The following is a 16,126-nucleotide window of genomic DNA, read 5'->3' as shown; positions in this document are numbered from 1 at the left end:
ACTATAAATATACCATACATACCTGATTAATATACCTACCACAAAAATGGTTGGTACTCACAATGCATGAGGGTTCTATAAACATCTGATAGACTTCACCACTACTGTGGCCACAATATTTGGGTGGCCACTATTTTCGAGTTCAGTGCAAGTCCCTTCGACTCAACTCTTCTAATGACCCTTGTGGTGACCAAGCAGAATTAAACCTTAGTGTGTGCACTTTGTAGGAATGGACAACATTAACCAATACACCAAATATACGGTATCATAATAGGGAACTGGCTCCATAAATCAATCATACCAGGTACATGTCCTCAGAAAATGCAGTTACTCAAGTTGCCTTCTTTTAATATTTAGATAAAACTTTATTTAACAAATTTTAGCAAAGCCGATTGACAATCTTAACTCAACTGGCAGTGCACACATAGATTGCCCTATGTGATGCAATTTAGGTGTTGATAGCAATGATAATGATAGCAAATAAGAGGCACTGATAGTAATAGTCTCCTATTATTGGCCCTAAAGGCTCCATGGTGCAACACACCTTACGTTAAACCCCTAAACATAGAGGTTAAGATGTTCCCTACCAAATTAAGAGTAAATTCTTCTTAGAGGCTCCATTTAAATAAGACATGGAATATGTATAATAAACTACATTAAAGGAACTATTAATGGTATTCCAACAAAGTCAAAAAGGTCATTTCCCTTATTTTTTTGGTTGTTTTTCAATGTTCCAACTGTAAAAGCGAAAATATTTCTCTGCCAAAAAAACAGTACAGCTTGTTCCGAACAACAATAAAAAGTGCAACCCAGCTGCATAGGCCATGAAATAAAACATTATGGCCAAATAAAAAGTCACTTAGGAAAAAATAAATCAAATAAAAAATAGCTACAGTCCATTTTCCAAATTGAACATCAAAAACTTGTAGAGACTGCAGACCTTTAACTACCACACACCACAAGCCCCTAATATTATAGTATTACTGGAACCCTCCTTCACCTCAAAAAACATCTCTCTATTCTTGAAAAATAATATGTTAGACAGTGTATGATGCTATAATCTATTCTTGGTAACCTAAGCACATAACAGTCGGGTTTTCTCACAGATTGGATACAGTGTTGAGCAAACCCAAACTAAAAAGTTTGGGTTCATACCAAACTTTGCCCGGTTCAGGACCCTGAACTTTATTAGAAGTTTGTGGTCGAATTCGGGTTTGGCTCAACGACCCTGCCCCTGGCAAAGTCCTCAGGGGCATTTAAATTCTATATAGTACAAGTGCATCAGCACGGTGCAGGGTGCTACCATTTTTGGGATCGCCGTTTTATGATGATGTTATTAGGAAGGGAAATTCTCCCCAAAATGGCTGCACACAGGGTCTCTGGCATCATAGTGCAAGCATGTTCGTGCCTCATAAATTTAAATGATGCTGGCACCCTTGTCAGTGAAATTTCAAGAGTTAACACCTGCAATCGGTGCCAGAACCATTCACGGGCATTACCAGCAGGGAATCAGGTACGGGTTCAGGTTACAATTCAGGTTTGACTGAGTTTGGATTTTAATTGGTCTACTAATCACTAATTGGTATTTTATATCAGATCGGTGGGGTTTCGGCACTCTAGACCTCCACCTGTTATTCTATTTCAGCAGCCTCCAAGACAGAATCAACAAAGATAATGGAGGCAGAAGAACCAACATATTCTTTGAGTATTGAATGGAGACAAGGATTCTACAAGTAACCATTTATTACGAAAATTTGCCTTATATTTTAAGATGCCACCAACTTTGGATCACAACCACAATAATGGTAAATGGTGTGAATTGTAATCAGTCATAGAAGGAAATATGTTACTGGGTTTATTCACCCAAAATTATGGACGGCTTTCCTTATTCCAGTTCTAGGTCGCTAACTTATAGCTTTTCAATATTTTTTTTTGTGCACCAGCATTTGATGTTCCCCCTGCCACTCTGATGGATATATCTCTTAGTATATTTAGTACCAGGAACAGGAGCAGGCCATAACTAGTGTACTGGCATGGTGGGGACCAGCCCCTCATTGACCCACTCTGCAGCCTGCCATGGCCCACCCTACAACCATCCACTTGGCATGGAGGTGACATACAGGTAAAAAAGTCACAATTCCTGGCTGTGCCCCTCCCCCCTTAGTCTGTATTGAAGTGAAATTAGCTTCTGCTGATACTTTGCATAGGAAGAAGGCTGCCAATCAGAAATGAGGGAATAGGGCTAGAGAGATCAATCTCAAGAGTAATGATCTGAGGTCTCATCAGCTCATGCACATTATTGTCCTGTGTCCTGCTGCAGATATTAAATAGTGATTTTATGGAAAGCATGGCAAGTGACGCCATGCTGGAACCAAGGTCTTTGTAATTATTTCCCTGTAGGCACATACCTGGTGCCAGATTCCTTTTAGAGGATTAACTTTGACAGAGCTTCTAGATAGGTTGTCCAAATACCATTACTCTCCCGCTGTTCGGCTGCATGCAAAGAGCAAGCTATGGAAGATGCCTACTGATCTGACCTTCTCCGGGATTGTAATCCTAATGGATTCCGCTTGGATCTGATAGTTTTACAATACAGTAAAATATCTAATAACGTAAAGGCCTAGATAATATTTTATAGCTGAAGGACATCAGAAATTAAGCAAAAATCCTGGAAAAGTCTAAATCCTCCTTTCGAATGCTCAATTAAAAAAGATTTCTATGCATGGACCGAATTAAATAATATGCACCATCCACTGCACTGGGAATCTCATTACTCATGATAATGACAAAATCTTAATGTCTGCTGTTGCCTGAAGGAGGTTTTTCCCTCAATACAACATTCTCTAGTGCAAGCAAATTGCAGAATTATCTTCCTTGGCTGAGATCTACAAATGTAAGCAAGACCGTGAGCACCTCTAATATATTCTATGCTCCTGCTCGATAGCTTCATGTTGGTAAATGAGTTTCCGCTTCCTACAGACGAAAGCCATATGATATTCATAAATGGTAATTAATCACCTCATTACTCGAGGTGTCGATGCCCAGGAGTTTAGGGATTGGAATTTTCTAGAAGAATACTTAAAGCTCCCTTCTATTCGTCTACAAGGAGGCTCATCCATCCCACCAAGACCATGTCCATTCCACTTGACACTTAGCGACGTATTCCACCGGGACAGGTGAAAATATTCCGGATTAATTACTATGGACCTCACAGCTTGCTTGTGTCAAATTGAAAAGGTTGTGTGATAGATTTTTTTCCCTTCTGTTATTTATAACATAGTGGCACTCAATTGTGAAATCTTTACAAGTGCTTCAACCATGGCAAATACAGGATGACACATGGAGAGACATGTTGTATCATTAAGTGACCGCTACCGGCACATGCCATAGAGCAGTACCCATTTTGGATCTTACCTCTCAGTATATAATGGGGCTCATTTACTAAGGGCTCTGCGGCCGCACTTTCGTCGGGTTCCCAAATTTTTCCGTTTTGCGACAAATTCTACCACTTTCATGCAACAGAAATTGGGGGTGTGGCCGTCGGACAACCCGACAGATTCGGAAAAACCGCGGAATTTAAAAAGCAAAATGTGTCACAAAATCAAGCACTTACATGCACCAGGAAGAAGCAGGTGAACTGCGGCGGACCTCAGTGACACCTACTGGAAACCGAGCACACGACCTTACTGAATCCCGGCAGAACCCGAATCCACGTCGGACAACGCGCTGTGGGATCGAGACAGGACCGGGTAAGTAAATGAGTCCCACAGTGCTAGGGACAGAACTTGAGGCACCTGGGCCTAGGAGATTTAGGTGGCCCATAAGGGTTTCTTTTCCCATGCCAAGAGAACAGTGTGATAAAAAATATTTCAGTTGAGCTTTAATTAGCATCTTTTTGCTATGGACATTCAACCTTTTGGAATCACCCCTTAGATTACACATGGAGGCACATTTACTAAGGACATTGCATCAGTTTTCTGTTGGACTTTGCACGTTCTTTTATGTGCAAACTGCTGGCACATGTGTCGCACGCGGCCCTTTTGAGAACCGGCTGGTTTAGCGACATTTGATCTGATTTGTGTGCTGTGTTTTTTTTTTTTTTTTGTGGATCTATTGGGGTACATGTATCATAGTTTCAGCTAGGCAAATTGTCAAATTTTAGCGACTTTTGCCATTTTTGCACCATTTTTGCGACTTTTAACTGCAGTACAGTGTGCCTTATGTATCATTGTTTTCCAGATGTTCCGTGCAACATTTTGCACCATTTTTCTGCCGTTTTTGGCGCAATTCTGCACATGGTGCAGGGCAGGTGTAAAGGAAGTTTTTTTTTCATGGACCTGATTTTAACATGTAAATTGGAATTATTTCACATGCTTTAACTGTTTAACATTTTGCACAGTAACCTCTTTTGTCAAAATTCTTAAATTTTTGCATTTTTTTTTTATTGGTTACTTCTAAGGGTGAGGTCACACGTAGCAGTTTAATTGCGATTTTAAGGAATTTTGAAACTAATTCCAACAGTTGAGGGGGAGGTAATTTGCCTTATTTCATTACTGTTAACATTTGCATTTACAAAATGCAATATAAATGGCACATTATCGCATGTGTTAACTTTTGTTTACTATGTGTTTTGTACATTCAAATGTTAACAGTAATGTAATAAGGAAAATCACCTCTCCTCAGCTGCTGTAATAGGTTTCAAAAATTAAAAATGCAACATGTTAAATCCCAAATCAACACTATGGTCCACTCCTGTATACAACCCCCTCACGTGGCTTGTATCCTCTCCTGTATATAACCCCTCACATGGCTTGTGTCCTCTCCTATATATAACCCCCTCACATGGCTTGTGTCCTCTCCTATATATAACCCCCTCACATGGCTTGTGTCCTCTTCTGTATATAACCCCTCACATGGCTTGTGTCCTCTCCTGTATATAACCCCTCACATGGCTTGCGTCCTCTCCTGTATATAACCCCCTCACATGGCTTGTGTCCTCTCCTATATATAACCCCCTCACATGGCTTGTATCCTCTCCTGTATATAACCCCTCACATGGCTTGTATCCTCTCCTGTATATAACCCCTCACATGGCTTGCGTCCTCTCCTGTATATAACCCCCTCACATGGCTTGTGTCCTCTCCTATATATAACCCCCTCACATGGCTTGTGTCCTCTTCTGTATATAACCCCTCACATGGCTTGTGTCCTCTCCTGTATATAACCCCCTCACATGGCTTGTATCCTCTCCTGTATATAACCCCTCACATGGCTTGTATCCTCTCGTGTATATAACCCCTCACATGGCTTGCGTCCTCTCCTGTATATAACCCCCTCACATGGCTTGTATCCTCTCCTGTATATAACCCCCTCACATGGCTTGTATCCTCTCCTGTATATAACCCCTCACATGGCTTGCGTCCTCTCCTGTATATAACCCCCTCACATGGCTTGTATCCTCTCCTGTATATAACCCCCTCACATGGCTTGTATCCTCTCCTGTATATAACCCCCTCACATGACTTGTGTCCTCTTCTGTATATAACCCCTCACATGGCTTGTGTCCTATCCTGTATATAACCCCTCACATGGCTTGTATCCTCTCCTGTATATAACCCCCTCACATGACTTGTGTCCTCTTCTGTATATAACCCCTCACATGGCTTGTGTCCTATCCTGTATATAACCCCTCACATGGCTTGTGTCCTATCCTGTATATAACCCCTCACATCGCTTGTTTCCTATCCTGTATATAACCCCCTCACATGGCTTGTATCCTCTCCTGTATATACCCCCTCACATGGCTTGCATCCTCTCCTGTATATAACCCCCTCACATGGCTTGTGTCCTCTCCTGTATATAACCCCCTCACATGGCTTGTATCCTCTCCTGTATATAACCCCTCACATGGCTTGTATCCTCTCCTGTATATAACCCCCGCACATGGCTTGTGTCCTCTTCTGTATATAACCCCCTCACATGGCTTGTATCCTCTCCTGTATATATCCCCTCACATGGCTTGTATCCTCTCCTGTATATAACCCCCTCACATGGCTTGTGTCCTCTCCTGTATATAACCCCCTCACATGGCTTGTTTCCTCTCCTGTATGTAACCCCCTCACATGGCTTGTTTCCTCTCCTGTATGTAACCCCCTCACATGGCTTGTATCCTCTCCTGTATATATCCCCTCACATGGCTTGTGTCCTCTCCTGTATATAACCCCCTCACATGGCTTGTGTCCTCTCCTGTATATAACCCCTCACATGGCTTGTATCCTCTCCTGTATATAACCCCCTCACATGGCTTGTATCCTCTCCTGTATATATCCCCTCACATGGCTTGTATCCTCTCCTGTATATAACCCCTCACATGGCTTGTATCCTCTCCTGTATATAACCCCCTCACATGGCTTGTGTCCTCTCCTGTATATAACCCCCTCACATGGCTTGTATCCTCTCCTGTATATAACCCCTCACATTGCTTGTATCCTCTCCTGTATATAACCCCCTCACATGGCTTGTGTCCTCTCCTCTATATAACCCCCTCACATGGCTTGTATCCTCTCCTGTATATATCCCCTCACATGGCTTGTATCCTCTCCTGTATATAACCCCTCACATGGCTTGTATCCTCTCCTGTATATAACCCCTCACATGGCTTGTGACCTGAGCAGGGAAGTGACACATGCAGGATATCGGGTGCATGATCTTAGTGAATCGCGGCAGAGTGCATTATCAGCAGACAATGCACTTTCGGTGAACTCCGGGGACCAGGTAAGTAAATTTGCCCCATAGATTTTCGTGATCCACATACATGAAAACAATCAGGTTCTAAAATTTTTTTCAAAGACAATGGATCAGTGGAAAACAACTGAAATGTGAAAACACTTATAGAAAACAATGGAATCACAACGCAAAGTGTGAAGAACCCTAAGGGTTATTCTATATAATCCATCTATCATCTATCTATTGATCAATAATTATCTAATATCTGTATATATCATTGTGTCATGTGTAATGTAGCTGAGATATGTCTTTCTTTCTTTCTTTCTTTCTCCTTCCTTCCTTCCTTCCTTCCTTCCTTCTTTCGTTCTTTCGTTCTTTCGTTCTTTCGTTCTTTCTTTCTTTCTTTCTTTCTTTCTTTCTTTTTCTCTTTTCTTTCTTTCTTTGTCCCTCCATCTCTTTGTAAACCAGTTCCAGCTTGCTGCATTACAGTATTCATTTATGAGCTATGTATTCCCATCACATAATGCACTAGGAGCAGGTCTTGCAGCAGTGACACAGGAGGCTGCCAGTATATATATATATAGTAACCATGTACTGATACTGAGAACTGCTGACACCTACTGGAAAGGATAAGTTCAACTGTAACACAAGTGTCAAAGGGATGTTCCTATTCTAGGCAGTAGGAAAACCATAAGTATATTCCACATACACCAAATAAATTCTATACATCATATAAACCATATACATCATATACACAGCATACATTATATACATCATATACACCACATACACCATTTACATCACATACACCATATACATCATAGACACCACATACGTCATATACATCCTATACATCACATACACCATATACATCCTATACATCATATACATCCTATACATCACATACACCATATACATCCTATACACCACATACATCATATACATCCTATACACCACATACACCATATACATCCTATACATCATATACATCCTATACACCACATACATCATATACATCCTATACACCACATACACCATATACATCCTATACATCATATACATCCTATACACCACATACATCATATACATCCTATACACCACATACACCATATACATCCTATACATCACATACACCATATACATCCTATACATCATATACATCCTATACACCACATACATCATATACATCCTATACACCACATACACCATATACATCCTATACATCATATACATCCTATACACCACATACATCATATACATCCTATACACCACATACACCATATACATCCTATGCATCACATACACCATATACACCGTATACACCACATACATCATATACACCATAGACACCACATACATCATATACATCCTATGCATCACATACACCATATACATCCTATACACCACATACACCATATACACTATTGCTCCACATATTATAGTAAGACTTTATACAAATTATACAACAAATTTTAAAATGTTATTTTTATGTGACAGTATGGTTTATACACTGTAGCAGTCATATGTTAAGTACCTAAGCATGTGCACACAGTCATGTGACTACTAAGCTCCACTCATAATAGGAAACTTTAAAACAAGGGAGTTCCTACTGCACATACTGTATTTTACATGGATCATGACTAAGACGCAGGCCCTCAAAACGCGTTGATCACTTGTATTTTTTGTGGATGTTTGTCTTGTAAATCGGAATAAAGAAAAACAATATTTTAAGAAACCTGGAAAGTGTTCACCGAGTGCTGAGTGTTTCGCTTTTTCTCTGATTTGTGTCCTGAGGATTTGGGTTCTTGCTCCAGCCCCGCGAGGATCACTGGATCCTCACACAAGGGCGTCGGGTAAGTTGGCTTATCACCGGCACGTGTGTGTGTTTGTTCTGTACTGTATTTTACTCTTATCTTCGCTTGTATCCAAGAAAATATGTGATGTCCATTTTTTTTTTTAAAGCACATGAACAAATCGAACAAACTGTTAGTTATATGTATTATAAGGGCTGATGGGGCATGCCATAACACTGGCATCTCCCATCCTTCCATTTCACACCTACTTCCCAGTGACCAGGGTCCAGGTTGGCCAAAATATACTTTGTACTATTGGACACAACCACCACCCTCATATTAATTCCATGAGTCTAATTCTATAGATCTACTATATAATTCGTAGGATTTAGAGATGAGTGAGTCCAAAATTTAAGTTCAGGACGGGATTCGGGTGTGTCCCACGTGACCTGAACTTTTTGCCGGATTGGTCGCCTAATCTAGCAAAATGAAGCCTCTTCCTACTGTCCTACTTCCTACTGTAATGTCTGTAATTGGGCAGGGGTGTCATTGTTGAAGGTTTTCATGAAAGCTTAGGCTCCCATTGCAAGTTTATCTATAGAGCCCCATCGATTATTGTTGAATCCCTGTATGGTGTCATGTATAAATTATAATCTGTCCTTCTTGCAGTAGTAGAAAAAGTAAATGGCACTCACCCCTTCCTTCCTTAAAATATATTTAAATAAACTCACATCCAAGCATTTACATGGTGGAGGCAGGAGGACAACAACACCTCCCATATCGGGGAGCGGCGGCCGTTTCACGACTCTTCCAGTAGTTTGGAGCCAGAATTGTGGAACGTCCATCACTCCGACACATGTGAGGTGTTGTTGTTGTCCTCCACCATGTTAATGCTTAGATGTGAATATGTTTAAAAAAAATTTAAGGAAGGAGCAACAAAAAGGGGTGAGTGCCATTCACTTTTTCTACTACTGAAAGTCTCATTGGATGTTTATTCATGAATAGAGACCAACCCATGAAGCCCCCAGTGTCCACGTTTTTGGTCATTGCTGTCCAGGACCATTAGGCAGCACCATCCATGTGTTTTTCTTGCATAATCTGTCCCTCAACGTTGTGGCCAGGCTGGAATCAGGTTCCTAGAATCCCGAAGGGAAAGTGATTCTGAGAGCCAACTCTTCGTCTATCCCAGACCTTTGTAAGTCTTCTTATACAGTATATTATCTTTGCACAGATAGGACAGAAAATTATTAGGGTCAAAAGTTAATCATTGCATACCAAGAACACCTTAGTGGTGGAATGAATTTCTAATGATCTCCAGGTCTTTGTTGTTTCAGTTCTTCTGGTGTTCTGATGGGTCAGGGTATCCTTATAGCTGATGGCCACCTCTCCATCTACCCCAGACCTTTGTAAGTCAACTTTTACAGTATATTATCTTTGCACAGATAGGACAGAAAATTATTTGGGTCAAAAGTTAATCATCACATACCAAGAACACCTGAGGGTGCGTTCACACGTTGCAGTTAAAACTGCATCGCAATCAGCTTTGAGGAGGTTTTAGGTGCAGTTTTGTCAATTGAACAGGTGAAAGACATGAACTGAACGGGTGAATGACATTTGTGGAACAAGTTTCCCCTTCAAAATCAAATTCACTCGTTCAGTTCATGTCTTTCACCTGTTCAATTGACAAAACTGCACCTAAAACCACCTCAAAGCTGATTGCGATGCAGTTTTAACTGCAATGTGTGAACACACCCTTAGTGGTGGAATGCATTTCATTGTGATCTCCTGGTCTTGGTTGTATCAGTTCTTCTGGTGTTCTGATGGGTCAGACTATCCTTATATTTATTTATGATGTGGTGAAATAGTGAATCAGGTCAGATTCGGGATAACCAAGTGGCGGAACAATTTCAAAGTCATCTCTAGATGGACCTGTCTCCTTCCAGACCTTGTAGTTATACTGTAGCCCATATAAGGATCTTCTAGAGATCTGGTGCGCCAGCTCTCTCCTGCCAAGTATTTATAAGGTGGCCAAAAAGTGAATGAACCCCCCCCCCAGCAAAGTCCACCTTATTGGTGGGATTATAAGTCAAAGCCATCTCTAGATGGACCTGTCTCCTGCCAGACCTTGTAGCTATACCGTAGCCCATATAAGGATCCTCTAGAGATCTGGTGTGCCAGCTCTCTCCTACCAAGTATTTATAAGGTAGTCAAAAAGTGAATCAAACCACCCCCTTCCCCCAGCAAAGTCCACCTTATTGGTGGGATTATAAGTCAAAGCCATCTCTAGATGGACCCGTCTCCTGCCAGACCTTGTAGCTATACCGTAGCCCATATAAGGATCCTCTAGAGATCTGGTGCGCCAGCTCTCTCCTACCAAGTATTTATAAGGTAGTCAAAAAGTGAATCAAACCACCCCCTTCCCCCAGCAAAGTCCACCTTATTGGTGGGATTATAAGTCAAAGCCATCTCTAGATGGACCCGTCTCCTGCCAGACCTTGTAGTTATACCGTAGCCCATATAAGGATCCTCTAGAGCTCTCCTCGCAAGTATTTTTAAAGGTTGTCAAATAGTGAATCAACCCCCCCCCTCCCCCAGTAAATTCCACCTTAGTGGTGGGATTATAAATCAGAATCATCTCTAGTCGAGCTTGTCTTCTGCAGGACATTACCTAGATCAGTACCATGGGCCGTATTAGCATCTACTAGGGCTTTTGATGGACTATTCCTTCATGTGTTATAAAAGTGACCAAATAGTGAATTAACCAACACATCTTAGCAACAAAATGATAATTTTCGAAGACCATCTCTAAATTTTTTGTATCAGTACCATGGCCCAGATCTCATGCTCTGAAGATCCATTGTATCCATTGTATATATTCATATGGAGTAACTATTCTAAAATCTAAACTTGAAGCATTTACACACCACATTGGGCCTCTATGATATACTAAAAGCTTCTCTCATCACTCTATGTAGCGGTAATATCCCGGTGATTAGTGGTTTGATCTGGATCATTGAGTTTGAGTGTTCTTAGGCCCACATACCGTCTGTGGCCTTCAATTTTCCAGCGCTGTGCAGACCAGTTTACATGACAATGACTTAAAAGTAGCTGTAGGTGGTTTTAGCATTTCCTTTCTCCTACTCCTTCAGTAGTTTGCAGAAGTTAGCGGGGCTCTATGCTGGAGTCTAATAAGCCAGGAGACATATTTTGAACAATTGCTGAGCTTCCCAATGAATGCAGAAGACACATAATGCTTTCTGATTTTGGCCCCCTATGGGAAAATAGATGTCATTTTAGTGATCGCCACAGTTTCCTCTGCTGAATCCTGAGCACTGTGTTGCATTACATGCTTGCCTGGTATTCATAATACTGATTATTCTTCAGAGGCCAAGTCATTACCTTCCCCTGAAATGGAGCACGCTCCTTCCTCCTTTTTACTTCTGCACCGGTAAGGAATAATTCAGAATATAAGGCGCGGATTAGCATAAGCAGCAGCTACCAATGTGTTTTAAAGCGGTTTGCAAATCAAGTTCATCACAGCAAGAATGCATTTCCCTGCGTCCTATCCATATTAACCCACACACTGCTGCACAGGGCAAAGCGATTTACTAGCAGAGCAGAAATACCACTGGAATTAATTAATTTACTGAGGAGACTGGTTATATATTCCCATTCCCGGAGGTGGAAGAAAACACAAAAATATTACATATAATAAACTGCTAAGGCTTCAGTGGTAGATGGTCACCCATGCATGTGTGTATATGTATATATATATATATATATATATATATAGCATTAACACACATGCATATGTAGGCGTACATAGAAGTGTACATGCAGTGTTTAAATATGTATATATATATTGGTTGTATATATTGCATGTATATACACACATGAGGGTAAATGTATAGGCACTGTATATGAACATTTCACACTTGTAGACTGTAGCTACAATACAGTATATATACATATGGTTAGATAAATTACGGTAGAAGTATATATATATATATATATATATATATATATATATATACACAGTATATATACATTTTTTAATTTGTTTTACCTTGTTTATACATTTTTGTGCATTAGCACTGGTAAGAGTAACCATATTTTCTATAATGTTATCGTATTTTTACTAATATATTATTAATATATACTACTAATATATACTAATTTTTTTTTTGTTAAAAGCACTGGTAAGAGTAACCATATTTTTTTATTCAGAATTTAAAAAATAAATAAATAATAATTAAATATATATATATAATTATTAGTTTTTGTAATCATCACTGGTACCAATTACAGCATTTTTTTCAACACCCTCCCCCCTCCCCCGGGTTAATTTCATCCAATCTATACTTATGCATCCTACTCCGAATATTCACCCAATCAATTTTTTTTTAATTGACTCCCATTCCCCAGCATCTCCCCTCTACGTAACGCCCTGTTGCTCATTTCCCTTTCCATTCCCCACAGTGTGCTCATCTCCATGTCTCATTTACACCACATTCCTCAGACCCCTCCTCCCCACCTGTTTTCTGCCTCCTAATTTCCCAAATTCCCATGCCATCCGCCTATTTGTCCCTGACACCCCCCTCCCCATGCCCTCAGTCACTCTAGAACTGCCTTCAGTCATGTAATCACCCAATTCCACCCTGATTACACAAATCATAGCTTATAATGTAACATAAGATTACAATAGAAATGGAACATCCTAGCAAAGGAACTAACACAATAGGATGGAATTGTAGACTGTAATGATATAACAGACACTCCCTGCTTTGGCTGTGATGTATTTATCCCTATTGCCCTATGTGATACTTTGGAAGTCAAATCTAGATATTGATTCTCCATCAGTCAACAGGTATCATTACAAGTTACTTTGTTCCAAAGATAAAATATGACATTTTTAGAACCCATCTTCTAGGCTGGTGCCTTCACTTTGAAAGATGCTGCCTCCCTGTGTCTCCAAATCACAGAGCAGCTCAATAATCATCTGTTATAACAAGGTCCCTGCATCAGGAGGAAAAAAAAAAAAGTCGCCGGCAATTGAAAAATGCCCCAAATTCCAAACAGATACAATGTATCAAGAAGATTCCAAATACAAAACACAAGGCAAGCAGAAATTCCAAACACAGAGGATTCCTATGACACTTGAATAGAGATCATTACACTGAATATTATCCTATTTTATTCTATTACATTCTATCGGATCATCTATAGATTCCAATTCTAGCAATGGATATCATCTGATAAAATACATGACAGTTTATTGACTGCCTTCATTCCATAGCCAGACCTGCATCAAAGCAAAAGCTTCCTGTAATTAGGATGGAGATTAAAATTCCAGGCATGCTACCTATCTTCAGATATAATGTCAGATAGCGTGCAATGAAGTAACCCCCCCCCCCCCACAAACCCAGGGAACATGAATTATCATTTCTATTACATACAAATGGGACGAGGGGAGACCCAGCTGCAAGCCCCCCACAATCACTTGCTTGAGAAAGACCCAGTCACTATGGAGTTTAGAAGGAGAAAAAAGCTTCTAGCATCTCAAAAATGTCTAATTAAGTTGGGGGGATTTGGAGCCCCCTACATCCACCTGCCCACATAGCCACCAGCCTGAGCTCCTGCAACCTGCCTGCATGCAATACAGCATGATCAATAGCGTCTAGTGTGACAATGCTGTGTGCTAGCTAAACAGAGTTTCAATTGAATGGGAATATGAGCAGAATGGTGCACATAATGCTCTGTTTGTTGCCTATAGTGGCCATTTGCTATCCCCTCCTGACAGCCAATTCATTGGGCAGACTGATCAGTGTTAAGATTCAGAGCACAGATCTCTCCCCCTCTCTTCCGATAGCTTCAACATCCATATTCCTGAATTTCACATATGAAATTGGTGACATGACCCTGTATCCATAGACTCTCACACGTTATCCCATGTCCTATTCGCCTCCGCACATGCAAACCATTTGCCAAGGTATCAGTATGTCCAGTGTTCCCTGCATGCTGCTACTCCTTCCATCCCATGTTATATACGGTCCCAATAACTAACAGAGCAATCCCTGTATTCCATCAGCATCATCCCATATGTAGGATCATTATCATGCGGTGCTTTTTGCAAGTTTGCAGCAAAGGAGGGGGTCAAAGCAATCACATATATGACAATGATGAAGCCAGCATGGATGATATAGGCACTTCTATAGGGACCTGCGTCTCCCCTTTTTGAGTCTACTGCAAGAATATTTCTCCAGCCCCAGCTTCAATCACTGCATTGAACAAGCAAATGCATCTCCTGTTCCAGCAGTAGCAGCATCAGCATCAGCAGCAGAAGCAGCAGTCACATCCTTAGCAAAAAAAAAAAAAAATTCTCCTAGAAATCAGCATAAGACACAGTAGTGGTGCATGGTCTTACCTCTCACACATGTCAGCATCAGTATAAAAACCAGGTAGCACAATGTAAATCCACTTTGCATTGCCATTCTCCTTAGACATAGGGAGTGCACAGGTCCACATTTAATACATCCTATTTTGCACAAGTGCTCTGCTGTCTTCTTGGCTGGAGTGCAGGTGCAGATAGCTTTCATATTATCCTCTAGAATCTAATCCTCCCTCCTCCTTGTTCTTCTTCCCTTGGCCAAGGAGCAGCAGCAGTTGTTGCTGTTGTTGGTCACAGCTCAGAGTGAATGGTGTTTCTGAGATACCAAAGCAACCTTGACGAGGACTCAACCATCTCTCCAACAGGGGCATCAAGATACTAGATTGTTTCTTCCCATTCCCTCCCTCCCTTCCTCCTCCTCCCCTTGGCCAAATCCCTGGATCACACACACACTGGTGCGCGGCGCGCGAGGGGTTAAGCCTCACCTAGCAGCGTGTGTGCGCAATTGTGGGCGCAAAATAAAGGGACGGGGAATTAGCATGGGCAGAGCAAAGGCAATGCGATGCACAAGACAGGAGTAAAGGGGGGGGGGGGATCAATGCTGCTTTGGCAGAGCTCCCTCAACCACTACTGTAATAGATGCCTGGAATTTTCACTGACGCCTCAAGGAGAAATACAGAAGATAATAAAAGCTATCAATTCTGCACTTGGAGCTGGAATGGATCCTGGCGCTGTTAATCTTTTTGCAAGGATTAATAACGGGAAAAAAAAAAAATTTGAGCATAAGAAGAAAAAAAAAAAAGATGCGAGGATGTAACATGGTAATGAGGGGGGCGCAGGAGGATGTGCCAGAGCAAGAGGCATGAGCAGGATTCAGTAAATATGGGGAGGGATATTTATAAACGTAAAGATAATAATAATAAATATTTATTTTTATAGGGTCAAAATAGTCCGCAGCGCCCCACAGCACATGGGGTAAGTATACAGAGAAAATAAGACATTATAGAGCAATTACAGGAACGATTGAGCGGCTCACGTGAGCTTACAATCTACGAGAAGTTGACTTGAGTGTGGGACAGGGACACATAAAGCGTAATGGAAGGGTTAATGCCCAGCAAAGATAGATAGAACACTTGTGCCATCTACAGGCTGCCAGGCAGTGATCAGTTAATCACCATGTACCACCCAGGTTAGCCTGTTGCATTGATATACAGTGGGT

General features: G+C 41.1%; 1 protein-coding gene across 6 annotated transcripts in view; it reads right to left on the bottom strand.

Moving 5' to 3' along the window:
• CSMD3 (CUB and Sushi multiple domains 3) overlaps positions 1 to 15,275 on the bottom strand; it is an 804,446-nt gene extending 789,171 nt beyond the window's left edge. For 3 of the 6 annotated variants that reach the window (XM_072151297.1, XM_072151299.1, XM_072151298.1), the window contains exon 1: positions 14,944 to 15,275. In XM_072151297.1, coding sequence (XP_072007398.1) covers positions 14,944 to 15,115 — 172 coding nt within the window. In that variant the 5' untranslated portion in view covers positions 15,116 to 15,275. The remainder of the gene's footprint in view (positions 1 to 14,943) is intronic. The other 3 variants (XM_072151300.1, XM_072151301.1, XM_072151303.1) reach the window with 1 other exon arrangement.
• Between the last annotated feature and the right edge of the window lie 851 nt (positions 15,276 to 16,126).

The sequence above is a fragment of the Engystomops pustulosus genome, chromosome 5 (genome assembly GCF_040894005.1).
Source record: "Engystomops pustulosus chromosome 5, aEngPut4.maternal, whole genome shotgun sequence".
Taxonomy (NCBI): domain Eukaryota; kingdom Metazoa; phylum Chordata; class Amphibia; order Anura; family Leptodactylidae; genus Engystomops; species Engystomops pustulosus.
Note: the sequence above shows the minus strand (reverse complement) of the source record. Positions and strands in the feature narration are given on the sequence as shown.